General features: G+C 42.6%; 1 protein-coding gene across 1 annotated transcript in view; it reads right to left on the bottom strand.

Moving 5' to 3' along the window:
* ccdc191 (coiled-coil domain containing 191) overlaps nucleotides 1-17,205 on the bottom strand; it is a 22,423-nt gene extending 5,218 nt beyond the window's left edge. Inside the window, exons 1-14 of the mRNA XM_053412869.1 lie at nucleotides 16,949-17,205; nucleotides 15,604-15,642; nucleotides 14,859-14,994; nucleotides 14,589-14,735; nucleotides 14,201-14,379; nucleotides 13,845-14,065; nucleotides 12,992-13,127; nucleotides 12,671-12,861; nucleotides 12,055-12,304; nucleotides 11,116-11,504; nucleotides 8,257-8,339; nucleotides 7,129-7,211; nucleotides 6,909-7,010; nucleotides 6,585-6,728 (exon numbers count right to left, since the gene is read on the bottom strand). Coding sequence (XP_053268844.1) covers nucleotides 6,585-6,728; nucleotides 6,909-7,010; nucleotides 7,129-7,211; nucleotides 8,257-8,339; nucleotides 11,116-11,504; nucleotides 12,055-12,304; nucleotides 12,671-12,861; nucleotides 12,992-13,127; nucleotides 13,845-14,065; nucleotides 14,201-14,379; nucleotides 14,589-14,735; nucleotides 14,859-14,994; nucleotides 15,604-15,642; nucleotides 16,949-17,026 — 2,178 coding nt within the window. The 5' untranslated portion in view covers nucleotides 17,027-17,205. The remainder of the gene's footprint in view (nucleotides 1-6,584; nucleotides 6,729-6,908; nucleotides 7,011-7,128; nucleotides 7,212-8,256; nucleotides 8,340-11,115; nucleotides 11,505-12,054; nucleotides 12,305-12,670; nucleotides 12,862-12,991; nucleotides 13,128-13,844; nucleotides 14,066-14,200; nucleotides 14,380-14,588; nucleotides 14,736-14,858; nucleotides 14,995-15,603; nucleotides 15,643-16,948) is intronic.

The raw sequence follows: 17,205 nt of genomic DNA, 5'->3' as shown, positions 1-17,205 counted from the left end.
TGCTTGCGTTTTAAGCTCTGCAGCAAGAATAAACGCTTCACTTCCTGTAGCCAGCAGGTGGCGCTAGGATTTTAAGTCATGGTGTCTTTGTAGATGTCATCAGGTCGCGACTCTTGTCTTACATGTCTAGTTTGGAGTTGATTGGACCAAATATGTCCAAGATACAGACGCTCGTGTTTTGATGGCGTGTGATCAGACTTTGACTCCACGCCATGGTAAGAGTTTAGTGTTTTCCTATTTTGTAACAGGTAAAAATAGCAGTTAAATGTCAACAGTTGTCTTTATTGTCGTTCTATTATTTAATAAATGCAACAAACTATAGTTTTTATATATATTGTATGTCTATATATATATATATAACTTTATAACCTGTGTTATCAAATATGTTGTGCGGCACCAGACAGCTTTAAATTGGGGGAAGAGTGGTCGAGCACAGGCAATTTCAAGTCTGTTGCGGTCGGGGGAGAGAGAACGATCGATGACCAAGCGCATGTCTCTGCCTTGCGTGCGTTTTAAGCTCTGCAGCAACAATGAACGCTTCACTTCCTGTAGCCAGTGGCGCTAGGATTTTAAGTCATGATGTCTGTGTAGATGTCATCAGGTCGCGACCCTTGTCTTACATGTCTAGTTTGGAGTTGATTGGACCAAATATGTCCAAGATACAGACACTCGTGTTTTGATGGCGTGTGATCAGACTTTGACTCCACGCCATGGTCAGAGTTTGGTGTTTTCCTATTTTGTAACAGGTAAAAATAGCAGTTAAATGTCAACAGTTGTCTTTATTGTCGTTCTATTATTTAATAAATGCAACAAACTATAGTTTTTATATATATATATATAACTTTATAACCTGTGTTATCAATAATGTTGTGCGGCACCAGACAGCTTTAAATTGGGGGAAGAGTGGTCAAGCACAGGCAATTTCAAGTCTGTTGCGGTCGGGGAAGAGAGAACGATCGATGACCAAGCGCATGTCTCTGCCTTGCGTGCGTTTTAAGCTCTGCAGCAACAATAAACGCTTCACTTCCTGTAGCCAGCAGGTGGCGCTAGGATTTTAAGTCATGATGTCTTTGTAGATGTCATCAGGTCGCGACCCTTGTCTTACATGTCTAGTTTGGAGTTGATTGGACCAAATATGTCCAAGATACAGACACTCGTGTTTTGATGGCGTGTGATCAGACTTTGACTCCACGCCATGGTTAGAGTTTGGTGTTTTCCTATTTTGTAACAGGTAAAAATAGCAGTTAAATGTCAACAGTTGTCTTTATTGTCGTTCTATTATTTAATAAATGCAACAAACTATAGTTTTTATATATATTGTATGACTATATATATATATATATAACTTTATAACCTGTGTTATCAAATATGTTGTGTGGCACCAGACAGCTTTAAATTGGGGGAAGAGTGGTCGAGCACAGGCAATTTCAAGTCTGTTGCGGTCGGGGGAGAGAGAACGATCGATGACCAAGCGCATGTCTCTGCCTTGCGTGCGTTTTAAGCTCTGCAGCAACAATAAACGCTTCACTTCCTGTAGCCAGTGGCGCTAGGATTTTAAGTCATGATGTCTTTGTAGATGTCATCAGGTCGCGACCCTTGTCTTACATGTCTAGTTTGGAGTTGATTGGACCAAATATGTCCAAGATACAGACACTCGTGTTTTGATGGCGTGTGATCAGACTTTGACTCCACGCCATGGTCAGAGTTTGGTGTTTTCCTATTTTGTAACAGGTAAAAATAGCAGTTAAATGTCAACAGTTGCATTTATTGTCGTTCTATTATTTAATAAATGCAACAAACTATAGTTTTTATATATATTGCATGACTATATATATATATATATATATATATAACTTTATAACCTGTGTTATCAAATATGTTGTGCGGCAACAGACAGCTTTAAATTGGGGGAAGAGTGGAGGAAATAGTAAAGGTTGCCTACCCCTGCCTTAGGTGACACAATTTGTGCCTTGGTCAAACCATGATCCTACACTGCCCTCTAGTGACTTAATATTGCGGTACAAGTAGGTTGTGCCGGCAATATAAAGCCACTAGAGGTCAGTATAAGACCATGAAACACATACATGGTTGAAATGAAAACAGGTCTTTTCATTTTGCACATCAAGATTTTAAGCCTCACCACGGTCACACGGATTGATGAAAGTTTAAATTTTGATAACTTTAGATCTTCATCTTGTTTTGTAGAGTCTCATCTAATTTTTAAGTTGATCTGATGAAAGCTCTCCGAGTAGTACATAAAAACATAACACGTCTTAAAAACAAGACATTTCCTGTTGCCACCAGGGGGCGCTGTGATTGTAAGTCACAATTTCTGCAGTGATGTCTTCTGGTCGCGACTCTTGTCGTATGTGTCTAGTTTGGACTCAATTGGACAAACTATGTCTGAAATATGGAAGCTTGTGTTTTGATGGCGTTTCATCAAACTTTAACGCCACACCACGGTCAGACGGTTTTGCTAAAACGTAATCCTTCAATAACTTTAGATCTCCAATTTGTTGTGATGACGATCGTCTAAATTTGAAGTTGATCTGATGAAAGCTGTACGACAAGTACATCAAAGAAAAAATATGGAATATGACCAAAATGGCCACTAAAGTCAAACTGGCGGGCTTCCTGTTGCGTTATTCATAATGCACTGATGGACTTTTTTGTGCATCTAGTCATGATACACAATAGTCTTTGTTTTTTTTGAAGATCGGTGAATGCTAAATGAGGGGCTTTTCCGTAGGTGGCGCTCTTGAGCCATTTTGCCACGCCCTTTTCAAAATACTCCAGAATACGTAAATTTTCGCCGCCTTCGAATTTACTGCAAACTCCTACAACTTTTTGAGCACATTAAAGCCCTCAAAAAGCCAATTCATTTAAGCTAAGAAAAATAATAATAATAATAATAATAATAATCATTTCAATTTCAATAGGGCCTCCCACCGATTTCGGTGCTCGGGCCCTAAAAATCCTTACAGATTCAATAGGGCCTCTCACCATTCGGTGCTCGGGCCCTAACTAGGGCTACGTTGTAGCACTTGCGGGCCCGAGCACCCGCACGTTGAAGCCTGTTGCGGTCGGTGGAGAGAGCGATCGATGACCAAGCGCACATCATCGATCGAGCATGCACTTCTCCACAATAAATGCGTTTTGCGCTCTGCGGCAGTAGGATTGCCAGTAGGTGGCGCCATCACTATTATTACGCACAGACATCTATTTATCTGTTCATGTAGGCGCTCTGATGTAGCGTGAGCAATTTTGTGTCAATCGGACAATGTTAACACAACTTAATATTCACACTGATCAGTAGGTGGCGCTATGACCCTGAACTAATATTTATATGTGGAGCTGTTCAGATTAGTATTGTGATCATAGGTCAGTAGTTTGGAGCCGGTTGGATAATGCAGAGTGGATTAACAAAGTACTTCCTGTTTCCTGGCGAATCAGTAGGTGGCGCTATGACACTGAGGAAATATTGACACATAGAGCTGTTCAGGCTTGTACTCTTATCATGTGACAGAAGTTTGGTAGTGATAGGACAATGCACAGTGGACTTATGAAAACATCGTGTCCTTTGGCGAAGGATGATCCTTCGCCAAACATCAATGTTTACATGGTTTGAGGAAATGTCACAATTCTGACCTTGATTCAATGACTTGACTGAGCTCATTTGAGCTGTATATCTTAAAGCAGCCAGGAGCAGTTCATCAAAGTATAAAACATGTCACTTCCTGTAGCCACCAGGGGGCGCTGTAATTTCAAGTCATAATTTCTGTGTAGATGTCATCAGGATGGCACCCTTGTCTTACATGTCTAGTTTGGACTCGATTGGACAATGTATGTCCGAGATACAGAACCTCGTGTTTTGATGGCGTTTAATCAAACTCAAGACGCCACGCCACGGTCACACGGTGTGACGAAAGGTCAATCTCTTAATCACTTTTTATCTCCATCTTGTTGTGATGGCACTGATCTTAATTTGAAGTTAATCTGATGAAAGCCCTGGGACAAGTGCATCAAGTAAAAATGTGGAATATGGAAAAAAAATGGCCACTTAATCCAAAATGGCGGCCTCCCTGTTTGGTCAAGCATACCTATCCAAGATATTTTTTTGTTTGTTATGAAACGACACATGTCCCGATAGATTTGTATAAATGTCGGCCATCGTAGTGCCGGGGTTGCCCTATAGGGGGCGCTGGTCAGTTTTTTTGCCACGCCCATTTCTTAAAACCATATGAATATCTTCAGGGGGGGGCTGTTGTTACACACATGTAGTTTGAGAGAGATAGAATCATGAACACTGAAGTTACAGCAATTTCGTGTTTCATGGCGAGTTGATGAACTTTAATGCCACGCCATTCATATGGCGTTTGACGAAAAGTCACGGTAATCTTATGTCTTCATTGTCAATGTCTTGGGACCCATTTGATACAGTTTGACATGGTTGAGGTCAGTGGATGAGGAGAAATTCATCCAAGTGTAAGACAAGCAAAAAACAAGACATTTCCTGTTGCCACCAGGGGGCGCTGCGGTTTTAAGTCATCATTTATGCATAGATGTCATCAGGCGGGGACTATTGTCTTACATGTCTAGTTTGGACTTGATTGGAACATGTATGTCCGAGATACAGATGCCCGTGTTTTGATGGCGTGTAACCAATTTTTAACGCCATGCCACGGTCACACGGTGTGATAAAAAAAAAATCCCTCAATCATTTTTTATCTCCATCTTGTTGTGATGACACTCATCTGAATTTGAAGTTGATCTGATGAAAGCCCTGGGACAAGTACGTAAAAGTAAAAATGTGGGATATTGCCAAAATGGCCACTAAAAGCAAAATGGCGGACTTCCTGTTGCGTTTTTCATAATGCTCCATGAGACTTTTTTTCATGACTGGTCACGATACACCTATATCCAGATTTTGATGAAAATCCGTTATGTGGAAACCTAGGGGCTGGTTCCAGGGGGCGCTGTAGAGCCATTTTGCCACGCCCAATTCCAATTACTCCAGAATACTAAAATATCCGCAGACCTTGAATTTCCTGCAAAGTTTCATAACTTTTTGAGCATGTCTAGACCCTGAAAAAGCCCCCCAAAGGGAAATAATAATAATAATAATAATAATAAAAATCCTTACAGATTCAATAGGGCCTCTCACCATTCGGTGCTCGGGCCCTAATAAATAAATATATATATATATACCATCGTAAAATGGTAAAAAAGTGTGAATTTTTTTTAACAGCTGTTATTATCATGGTGTTTTGGTCAAAACTTTCCAGCATCAGCCAAAGTTAACAAGGCTCCAAACAATGTGGATTTGTTATATGTCGTAGAAACGTGGAGGACGTTCTCATCCATCACTTTCCGATGCCGATAACACTCATACTGCACAAACCTGTACACATAAGATTATAACTATCCAACATTCATATTGCATATAACATCTTTTTTCTAGTGTGAAGAGTATTTTTCCTACTGTTCCCTCTTTTTATATATGTATATTTATGCTAATGCTCAAACGCACCGCAGCAAATTCCCTGTACCTGTGAACCTATTTGGAAATAAACCCCCGATTGTGATTCAGAGGGAGCGGCTACGCAGTGACAGCAGGAGAGCTGCTTGCGCTCCAGGATCAGCAGCTGATATCATTCCACTGTCAGCAAATTGTGTGCGTTTAACAAACGCGGATACTTTGGGGTCAATGTCTGCACTCGACAAAACAACCAGACTCCGCTGCTCGGAGAGAAACTGTGAATGATGTGAAACCGAGCGGAGACTCACACGGAGCTGGAACCAAACCAGCAGCATCCAGCAGTATCATGATCTCCTGAAATTACTTTGGCCGACATTATACAAAGACTTTAGAAAAACAACATGCACGACTTTGCACATTTACTTATCTGAGGTGGTTTTCATTTAAATATGCATTAAGGGAAGTTTCTTTACAAACAAATGCAAATTTGGTAAATAACTTTAAGTTTGTGTATCAGTACTTTTCAGGACATTTTATCTGTACAAATACTGATGATTGTGATAATTTGGAAACTCATGACATTTTCAAACATGATTTCTACCTTTGTGATTGACAACAAAGAGAAAATACATGAAAAGAAGCAGGTTTTGGTAATGTGTGTGAGTGCTGTGGCCACTTCTGAACGATGAAAAGCCTTCAATAGAGTCTGTGAGCACATCACCTCTACAGCAGGTTACAGCTTTATATGCACTATAATATGTGTTCTATTTAATACTCAAGCATTTCTATAACCGTGGAGGCTTTTTTTTTATTATTCACACTCTTGGCATTTACCTCGTCTGGGAGGCTTGTGTCACCTTTACCTCTGGATGTCAAATTTCCTCTCCTCTGCTTATTGAAATTCGTTTCCGACAACGCGTGAGATAATGAAACGCCCAAAGCACAATTTCCCATTTAAATACGATTTTTAAAAAGCTGAGGCCAGACTAAAGAACGCCTCCTGGGTTCTCTGGGAGGCCTGAGAGCAGATTAAGTTTTCAGGGAAATATTGTGTGTGTGTGTGTGTGTGTGTGCTAATGCCGTGCACGTACTACAGGTGATTTACCTGTGTGTTGGCTCGTTTGAGCTGAATGAGGCGTTTCCACGGGGCCAGTCCTCTCCGTAGCAGCAAGGTTTCTCGGTAGTGATGATGGGCGACTTGCAGGAGCTCTTGCTGCCTTTTCACCTGCCTCTTATTTTCCTCTTCCCTCTGAAACACACACAGAAGGTGACATTCATTTAATATTCTGCAACATGTCACAATGTGTCTTGTTAGGTCACTAGCTTATAAATATGAGTCAGAACTCGTGAAGCAGTCATCTCCTCGACTGCTTCAAGTATTTTGCCTCATAACTCTGTGAACGTCCATGAAATATGCAACGCGTCTCACTTCTCTTTCCAGCCTCTTCTCCTCTCTCTTCTTCTCTGCTGCTCGGCGTTTTTCCTCCTCCTCCTCCCTCTTTCTCTGCTCCTCAGCTTCTTTCATCTCGACCTGGGAACATCCGGTACTTTGGTTAAATTCTCTCCCCCCCACACAACACGATGTCAGACAATTACAACTTGTTACGAAGCACTTCAGCGCTCCTGAACACGACTTCCCGACCTCTCACCAGCTTCTCCTCCTCCTTCTTTCTCTTGAGCTCCTCGATCTCCTTCCTGCGCTCTGTGCGTTGGCGGGCGCGGGCCTCCATGGCTGAGGGATTAGGGTGAGTCTGTTATTCTCAGGAGAGGATTTGTAGCATTTTTTTCAAGACATATATTTATTGACTTTTTTAGGCATTGTGGCAGAAAGAATTCATCATCGCCACTTTACAACGTCTTAACACAAGCAGATGATAGAGTACGACGATTGTCAATCCTCAAATTCCCTCTGTATGTAATGTACTAACCAGCTTAGTCAACTGAGGACAATCATCCCTCCATGCAGACGATATGTGTGTTTATGTCTAAAAAACCAGCAGATCAGTATAGGCAACTAAATAAAAATGAACTATGCCACTAGACGAGCAATAGAAGGTAGGTTTTCACTCCCCAGAACTAATACCAATTTTCTTAATCGACTGGGATACAGAGCCATGAAGTCATGGAACCTACTACCAACAGAGATTATAAACGTGACACGTAAATGTATATTCAAAAAGCAAATAATGAAACACTTGGGTACAGCATACTTGTGACACTGGATGGTGAGGTACTGTACATAAAGGTGTAGTATTCTCTTACCTGGTTTGCAGTTTTCGCTTCCATGGAGTTGGATATATCAGTGTTTTATATCATGACAAAGGTAAAATTGCACAACCACTAAATAAATTTTTGATATATGTAAATTTATGATATGTAAATTTATGATCATTATTTTTATGTATTTAAACTTTTGATATTTGTAATGTACGTATGTTTTAAGTGTTTGATATTGGTATTGTAATGTTTGTTTTAAATGTGGACCCCACTAAAAGTAGCTCTGTCTTAGGGTAGAGCTAATGGGGATCCTTCTAAATAAACAAATAAACAAATATGTATGTTTCACTCTTATATAATATTCTCAATGTTGATGTTAAAGTTGCATCAGCGCTACTGTTAAAGGACGTCTCTATACATCTGCCAACAGGCTATAGTGTCTGCAGTCCGTCTCCACACTCGTGACTCAAGGTCAAGCAATTTCCTCTATAAGAGTCTCTGTGTTCCTGTGTATACTGTGTGTGAGTCGCTGTGTTGAGCTGGACGAGTGTAGGACTGACCGGAGAGGATTGGAGGAGGGCATGTCTGGCGTGGGACAGCTTTCCTCGGAGGCGTCAACTGACTGTCGGAATCTCTCTGTTCCCTGCAACAGTAACGATCACAGCCCAGAAGGTAAGAGAAACAAAGAGCCGTCACAGACCTGTCTGCGCATTCACATCTTCCTGATCCCTGCCTGGGAAATGTTATTCAGACTTCTTGATTTTTATTCATACAAACATTTCAAAAACAAGATATGAACCACAAGCACACACCTCGTCTCCTCCATAAAAGCAGACGGGACATGGGCCAATCTACAAAAGTCAAAGATCATGTCAAATAAATTGTAGATTTTTCTTATCATACAGATGTTTCTTCATGGTTGGTTTCTGGTGAGTTACATTTTAATTTGTTATTTGATGCTTTTAAAAACAAATGATTGACTCTTTATTGGTCGAGTGCGTGGACCTGGCTCCATCCCCTGATCGCTGCTGTGCAGACTTCAAATGTGCAAGATCGCATATTTCCGTATATTCTGGCCTCATTACTGGATAGTGTGAGGGAGAAGGGACCTGTCGTCCATCTTTATGAACAGTCGATGGGTTGTACAGGGTTATTGGAAAGCGTATTTCATCTTTTGTCACAGAAATATAATTACACAAGCTCAAAACCTTAACTTTACACGACCTCCTGCTCCTCTGTCCTCTCTAAATTCTCCCGTAACTGATCATCTTCTTTTCTTCTACTCCTGTGTGATTTGCTTTTAACGAGGAAAGCTAATAACGGACAAAGGTTCAAACTTTCTTTCTTCCCATGCTCGGCCCCTCAAGAGTCCGCGCACACACACAAACCTGCCAACTTGTTGTGCCATTAGTCTCCACTCTGGAAAGAGAAGGGAGCGAAGCTAAGGACTATTCATCATCTTGAGAGTTTCAGAGCTAATAGCACATTGGAGGGTATTTGGAGTTAGAGAGGCTGTCAAACTTATAATGCACTGTCAGGGGGGCTTTAAGGAGAAAGGATGACTAGGAGACCAGGCACCCTACTGTACAGGATAACACATACACACAGTATATAAACACACTATCCGAGTGACTAAATAATCCCATACAGCAGCAAAGACTCGATAGATCAATTAAAAACACTAAGATTATTGGCCGATGACGATAATGCCAGATGTCTCCGCCAACCAGGGCAGTTTCAGTCTACGTACATTTTCTTCAGAGTATTACGAAGTCACTGTGACCTTTGACCTTTGACCACTGGAATCTTATCAATTCATCTTTGTGTTCCAAGTGTCAACTGATCAATATTTGAAAAAATTCCCTAAAGGCAGACTTGAAGTATTCTGTCCAAGAGGCTAAAACTGTGTTTAGTGTGGCCTTCAGTTAATCCATGAGTCCGAGTGAACATTGTGCCGAATTTGAAAGGAGTCTTTGAAGTTGTTCGTAAGAGGCCATGTTTACAAGGCAAACATAGGGTTTTGAAAGATAACAGGGTATTTTCACCACAAAATTCGAATCGGTTCATCCGCGTGTGTCCAAGGGAACGTATGAACGAGATTTGAAGAAGTTCCCTCAAGGCGTTGGTGAGATATCGTGTTCACAGGAAGGCAACAGACGGACGGACGACCCGTTAAACATACAGTAGTTCCTCGGACCGCTGGCTGTTCGACGGCGTGGAGCTGTGTGTGTGTGTGTGTGTGTGTGTTCAATTAATAATTCAGTCCAGGGTTTCAGTTACTGATTATACAAACAATGTATAAACAATATTGTTGAAATTTGAAATGAAGTTTAATATCTGCTCCACGATGATGCAGCATGTTTAAAGGGATCTGCTCGACTGTTTGTGTTGTTGCTCTGCTGCGACGTTGGTGCAGAAAATCGATAGTAAACAAAAACAGGCGCACATCATGAGCTCGTCCAAACAGTAAGGAAGAGAGGAAGGGTGAACTAGTTATTTAGTAAATTACTTTCTATTGAAACTGCTGCATTAATGATAGAGCGTTTCTTCGAGGTAACTGAGAACTTTTAAATGAATGCTGATTTGGATGTGGTCTATTATTTAAATGCTTCTACCCGGAGGCTGAACAATTTATAATGAGTGTCGAGTTCAACAAAATGAAGCCTTGTTTTAAATGCTTTTCTGAAATGTTATTTCAGGCACATTTTCAAATGCAACTGACTATGAGAATCCATTATAATTAAAAAATATTAAACTTCAAATTAGTCTACCGCACTGGAAATCTCAAACAGGACGTGCCATGTCATCTATATTAATCTTTCACACTGTCGCCCTACATGGATAGTAAGTCTATAAAATACAAAGACAATTTGATATGTAACATCTGTTGTGCAGAGTCCATTTGCTGATGAGGACTGTGTGAAATGACTGAGAGCTCCAGTACTGCTAACTAATGGAGCCTGAGGTTTCCACCGCTGTTTCCAAGTTACAAAATTAATTCTGCAAATTAATGTCAAAGCACTGGTGACTGCACAATGATGCAAAGTGAGTTAATGACCTCTGCCAAGGAGGTCATGTTTGTTTGTTAGTCTGGTAGATTACACAACAGCTACAGGAGGGATTATCATAAAACCTGGTGGGAGATCGGGATTCGCGTCAGGAGAGAACATATTCATGTTTGTGTGTGGATCCGGATCAGGGGGCAAATCAAGACATGGATTTAACCTTGCAAGATTTTTTCCACAATTTCCCAGGGAATAATTCATGTATCAGGCATATTTAGGGGACAGACGTTAATAACTGGGAACAATTTGTTGGGACTTGATTGAATTTAAGGGGACTGTGAGGCCTCTCTGAGTGGAAGCCACTGAGTGTGAATGCGATATGCCCACAGACATCCTCAGTGCCTTTCACATTACCTCTGCTCTGCGGGCTCAGAGCCTCTTCCCTTTGATGGTTGGGACAACTGTGCAGTTTTCTTCATCTCCTCCTCCAAACCCTTCACGCTCTGCTCCTCCGTCAGCTGTGCAATTTGGTCCTGCTGCACCTTCAGCAGCCTCCGTTGCTGCGCGATGACTTGCTGCTGGATGGCGTGTCTGTTCTCCAACCTGTCGCTCGGTGACGCGGTGCTCTTTGCATCGCCAGCGACACCTTGCTGCCGTGCATCCTGGAGCTCGGCAGCAGTTGGCGCTGCATGCCTTCGGGTCACCTGCCACGGCTGAGTGGGCTGTGCCGCTGTTCTCCCAGGCGTCTTATCCTGATGTAGTGCAGAGGTGTTGCGGGCCAAAGATCCTGACCTGTGGTGATCCTAGAGCGAATATAATAGAACAGAGGAGAAGTTGGTAAATTATAGATGACAGAATCACAGACAGAAACACTGCCTTTAGGCCGAGGTCTATAAAGAGCTTATGGGGGTTGCACAGAAACAGCACCAAGCTCCAATCCATCTCAACATCCTGATATATAAGGAAAGTATGTCTCCCTTCTACCATGAACTCCTGCTGTTCCAACTTCATCTCCCGCTCTGCTTCCTCTGTCCCTCGAGCTGTGTTCCAATGGCCTCCACCTCTCATTTCTCTCTGATTCCCTTCTCCTCCTGCTCGCCCTCTCTCCAGAGCTGTGAACGTTTCAGCAGGAAAACTTTTTCTCCCTGGCTGAAGCACCGACAAAGGTTCAGGTCATCGCACGCAAACGGATAAGAATTGTAAGAGAACTTTTTTTTTTGCTTGTTTATTGCCTCAGTGATGAGGCCTTTCACACCTCCTGCTGAGTTCTACTGTTGTAGTCATGGTTCCACTCAGTGTAATATCTGAGCCACTATTAAATTGAGTCTGCAGATGTGTGAGTGCATCTGTCACCTTCTTCGTGGTCTTTGGTGGATTCGATGCCTCGGGTGGGGCCATTACTGGTCGATCAAGGGGGGCCGCTGGGGGCTTGAGTTTGCCGGTTGATGCGGCGCCGATTAAAGCGGCCATTTTTCGGCGGGTTTCCTGCTGCTGGGCCAAAAGCTCTCGTTGTTCCCTCTCCTTGCGACACCACAGCCGCCACTCGTTCACACAATGTTTCAGCAGCCGCCTTCGGTCACTCTCCACGGCCAGCTGGCATTGTCTGGAGGAGGAAACAGATGGGAATTTATGTTCAAACATCAATTATTGTTTGGTGGAGGTAACTGGATATAAATGTTTTATTTATCAGTGAGCGAACTGAAGAGATAATGTCACAATTTATATTCTAATTTCGCAAAGACGAGGTGATAGACAGGGTGTAATTTGTGATAAAGGCATGACAGGTTAATGGGATGTTTCATCATTTATTACCTCCCCCAAGGAAGGCCACATGCATCTTGATGAGACAATTTTTGTATATTCAGGGGACGGATATATATGAGTGTGCAGTTTGGTGCAGCTTGATTGATTTTAAAGGAATCTGTGAGCCGTGGCGGAGGTATGCACTCTACCACTTCATGATTCTTGCCTGCTTTCGGTCCGTAGCCTCTCCTCTGTACTCGCCACTTCTCGCTGCTTCTGCTCTGCCCACACCACCGTCCGCCAGCCTCGCCATGCTCTCAGCTTCCTCTTCCAGTCAGAGAGGGCCCCGGCCTTACCCAGACGAAGCCTTCGGTCCAACACGACTGAATACCAATCCGAAAAATGCCTCTGCAAACACTTGAACAGACACACATCATCAGCATTGTTACATTTCCTGCACCAGAAACACAAACACACAGACACACACACACAGACAGACACACACAGACAGAGACACACACACACACAGACACACACAGGTACAAACCTTAAGGTTGCTCAAGTGAAGCATGGTTTGAATCTTCTGTTCCCTGTACAGTTGCTCTGTGTCCTGTTTTGTGGAATGTGTTGGGGCAGACTGGAGGTTACTGGCCGACTTCTGATCTTCCATTCTCTCTCTCTCCCTGTGGAATAAACAAACAACTAGTACTGACTCTACCACAGCCTGAGATGAACAACACATATTCCCAAAGATTGCTGAGAAATAGTGTGAATGTCAGTATGAATAAAAACTTGATACTACCACTCAATAATTCACCAAATAATCAGAGTAATGGCCACATAAAGAAATAAACAGACTCTCTCCTCCATCCAGCTGTATACAGATTCACTAACTGTGCAGGAATTTATCTCATTTTATTGCAATCACCTTTTGGTTTGAAATATTATATCTCTAAGTCCCGTTAAACTTAGTTGCTCCAGCATTTTATGGCTATAATATAAAATAATAATTATCAATAACAACACCATATTGACTAGTCAAAAAATATTTAGGACTAGTTAAGGCAATGAATCTACTGTGTGAGGACCTTTGATTGCTTACTCAAAAGTTACTTAAGACAGGGTTACAGTTGTGAGGAAGACAGACCTGGGCCTGTAAGAACACACATGTTGAGAGATGATTACACAACACTGGCCTCTCTGGGGACACTTCAACAATTCATGGAGTTGGCTCATCATTGGCTTTCTTGTCAGGAAGCTACAATTCTACCCATTATAGGCAGGTGGAGCCACCAAAATCAAACCCATCGCAATCAGTCAGGAAACTTGGGGTAATTTGAGATATCGGTTTGTTGTGACCACTTCAGCAGAGGGCTAGCGATTTGCCGTGAAGACTGTACCTCTGTGGAATCAGATTCGGGCCTTTCCTCTCCTCCATCCGACGCCGCAGTCGCACCATCTCCTGCTGCACCAGCTCCTCCTGTTTGTGCGCCTCCTGCTTCTTCCTCGCCTCCTCCTCTCGCTCCCTCCTCTTGTCCTCCTCTCTGGCTCCCCGCTGGGCCTCTCTCTCTCTCTGCTGGCTCTGCCTCTCTGCGTCGAGCCGGGCCCTGTTCTCTCGCACCTTCAGTGACAATCAGTTGCAATTAGTGCAAACGAGAACACAACGGTGGGTCCCCTCCACTCCAGCTGATTTAGTCATTTTACACAACCCACAGCATCGGTCATCTCGTCTTCAAGAATTTTGAGCGTCACGTACCTGCTTGTGTCGTGCGTCCATGGTGAGGAGCGGGTCCCTGAACTTCTTTCTCGATTGTCCGACATCCAGCACCAGTTCCTCCATCATCCCACTGTCTAGAACCTCCTGCTCCATCAGGCCTTGCAGGAAGCTTTTAACAGAGCCATACTCCTCATCCTCTGTCAGGCAGTTGTAGAGCTCTAAGTATTTTGCACAAGTGAGGGAAAAAGCACAAGTGAGGAGTTTTTAAATGAATGTATATGTGATTTCATGTCATTTACGTGAGATCATCCGTACGCAAAGTACGTCTTTTGGTCGGTATGGTAGATGGGCAGATTTTCTGAACTGGTGATTGAGAACAATAATGAGCCACAGGTTATCTGGGTGAGGAACACAGTTTTGTTTTTACCATCAAAGCTGTCGTAGTCTCGGGCGGTAGGTTGAGTACAAGCCCGTGCAGCGGGGCGTCTCCTCCCAGTGGAGCACATCAGGTCATCTTCCTCCTCCACCTCCGACCGCATCTTACTGCCCAGCCAACCATTAAGAAGAGCCTGAGCTGCAAGAAGCAACAACCTGAATGACCTGGTTCAACCTGCTGCACCGGGTCAACTCTCAGCTATACAGGAAAAGAACTCCTCTGTGGACAGCTCTGTTTATTTTTGGCAACTGGCTAACTTACCTTCACTGTAAGCGTCATCGTGTTCTTTTAACTGGTCAGAGCTTCGCAGAGGAATGGCCTGGCTGCGGCTTCCTGACTGAGGTGTCTTGTGGGAGAAGTCTTTAGATACAGAAAACCCAGAGGCCATCTCCACCCGCTGAGGACGAGGAAATGGATGTAAAGATGTAATCGGAAAAGCTAAATATATTAAGTTTACAAGGATACAAAAAGAACACAGATACTGTACAATGGCATGAAAATGATGACTCATAGAGATGCTTGGATGTGAAAAACATAGTAGATTATAATGTTATGTTTCAGGAATTTATAATTAGCGTGTTCAATCTTATAACCACTCATTTAGCCTGTTTAATGGAGAAAATGTGTTATTGTGCTGTTTGGTATGTTTGTGTGCACCCAGCTGAATGTGGACAGGGGAAAGAAAGAAGAGAATTTCCTGAGGAGATACGGAAGATAATATTGGACAAGCATGTATAAATAAAAATATATAAACAATACTAGATCATCTCCAATAAGTTTAATGTTCCACCTGACCAGGATCATGAGACTATAACCAACCTCTCTGTATGTGGCTGCAAGAGGGAAACAGACCCAAGATTGAACAGGACGGTTTGAATGGTGGAAATATAAATGTGTCCTATGTGTCTGCTCTATTGAATATGTTATAGTGAATGGTGGATACCAAGTCCGTTTTGTTGTCAGGATACCAACACTTTAAGCCACATCTGTACACAGCTGCCCTCACCTTCCTCCACTGATCAATATCCCCAGTCTTCACGTGCACCTGTTATGGGAGAAATAAACTAATTCAGGTGAGTTGACACTGTTTGCAAGCGAGAGGTCCGTGGATCTGCTGCTCTCGTGGTCCCCTCTCTGCCTTGGAAAGCTCACAGAGACCTTGAACTGCAGGTGTGGATGTGCAAATGTGACGGCTGGGCCAATTTCCGATGCCTGCGGATTAGTTCTCCAGGAAAGCTGAGCCTTAGCCAGCAGATTACTACAAAATTCATTTCCCAGACGCTGCTTCACGAGCAGCAATCTCTGGCTCAGGCGGCAGTGATGTGGGGATCTGAGACAGGCCTGCTGTGTGACATTTCTAAACTCGCCTCTGAAACAAGCCACATAGTATTAACACATTTGCACGTCATTCATAAATCCAACAGGGCACTCTGTTCAATTATGATCCAGGAGATTTGATAATCCAGAACAATGAAAGACACTGAAAACACAATTGACGTTTCCCCTTTAGATAAGAGAAAGGGCGGAGGTGAGCTTCTTAGGTTTTATTTCTTAGACACATGTTAACATCTGTGACGACTTTTAACTTAAATGTTACTTTTTGAATAAAAATCATTTTTGTATCATTACCCCTTCTAATGCACAACATGGGTCAAACATTACCCCTATTAATTCCCTGAGTGTTTCTTTACTATAATTTTGTAATTAATGTATTCTATATAAGTATTCATTTAAAATCTTTTACACACTTGGGTAAAAAATGACCCAGACAGTATGTATTCACTACGAAACCACGACCATTCATTTCACACAGCTGCTTTTGCACATCTGATGCATGTAAGTCGTATTATATACTCGACATATAACAGTGTATACTTAATAGACAGATTGATATGCATTTGAAAATATGCTTTTGATTTTCGTCATCAAGCGTGTTAGTATGGCTGGTCACAATCATTTCAGACATGGATGAAATGGTCATAAAGAGGCTGCATGAAGAACAGGATGAGGAAAATGAGGGGGCAGTTCTTGGTCTTGATTCTGAGTCTGAAATCTCTGATGCTGAAGACCTCGACAATGTTCTACAGAATCAAGCTGGAGCTGTGGGTGTGTCTCGGGAATCCAGCTCTCCTGAATGAAGAGGGCTCCTCTGATGACACAGAAGACTCATCAGAGAAGCCTTCTCCAAAATGAAGAAGGAAGAACAAGCTCTAACAGAAAATAGCAAAGAAACACTCACTCGTGCATGAAACAACACAATAAATGAATACTGGTCAATTTGGACCCGTGTTGTTCATTAGAAGGGGTTCGCATGGCTTGTGTATAGCTTGGGTTAAGGAAAGTAAACTCACCTTGTCTGCGCACGTTATACTCCCGTTGTGGCTCCTCCACCTGAACAGGTGAGGGTTGTGACCTGGGAAACTCATCATCTGTTTCGTTTTTCGACTTTTACCTCCACTGTAGTGTGTTCCATAGAATCATCACTCTATATATCATATCTATTTATAACTCTAACCACTTAAAATACTTTAAATTTGGATTAGATCGACGAAAAGTATCACAGAAGTCACAACCAAAAGCCCTGACAAAACACACGGGATGTAAACAC

This window comes from Pleuronectes platessa, chromosome 20 (genome assembly GCF_947347685.1).
Source record: "Pleuronectes platessa chromosome 20, fPlePla1.1, whole genome shotgun sequence".
NCBI classification, from domain to species: Eukaryota; Metazoa; Chordata; class Actinopteri; order Pleuronectiformes; family Pleuronectidae; genus Pleuronectes; species Pleuronectes platessa.
This window is presented reverse-complemented; position numbering and strand designations above follow the sequence as displayed.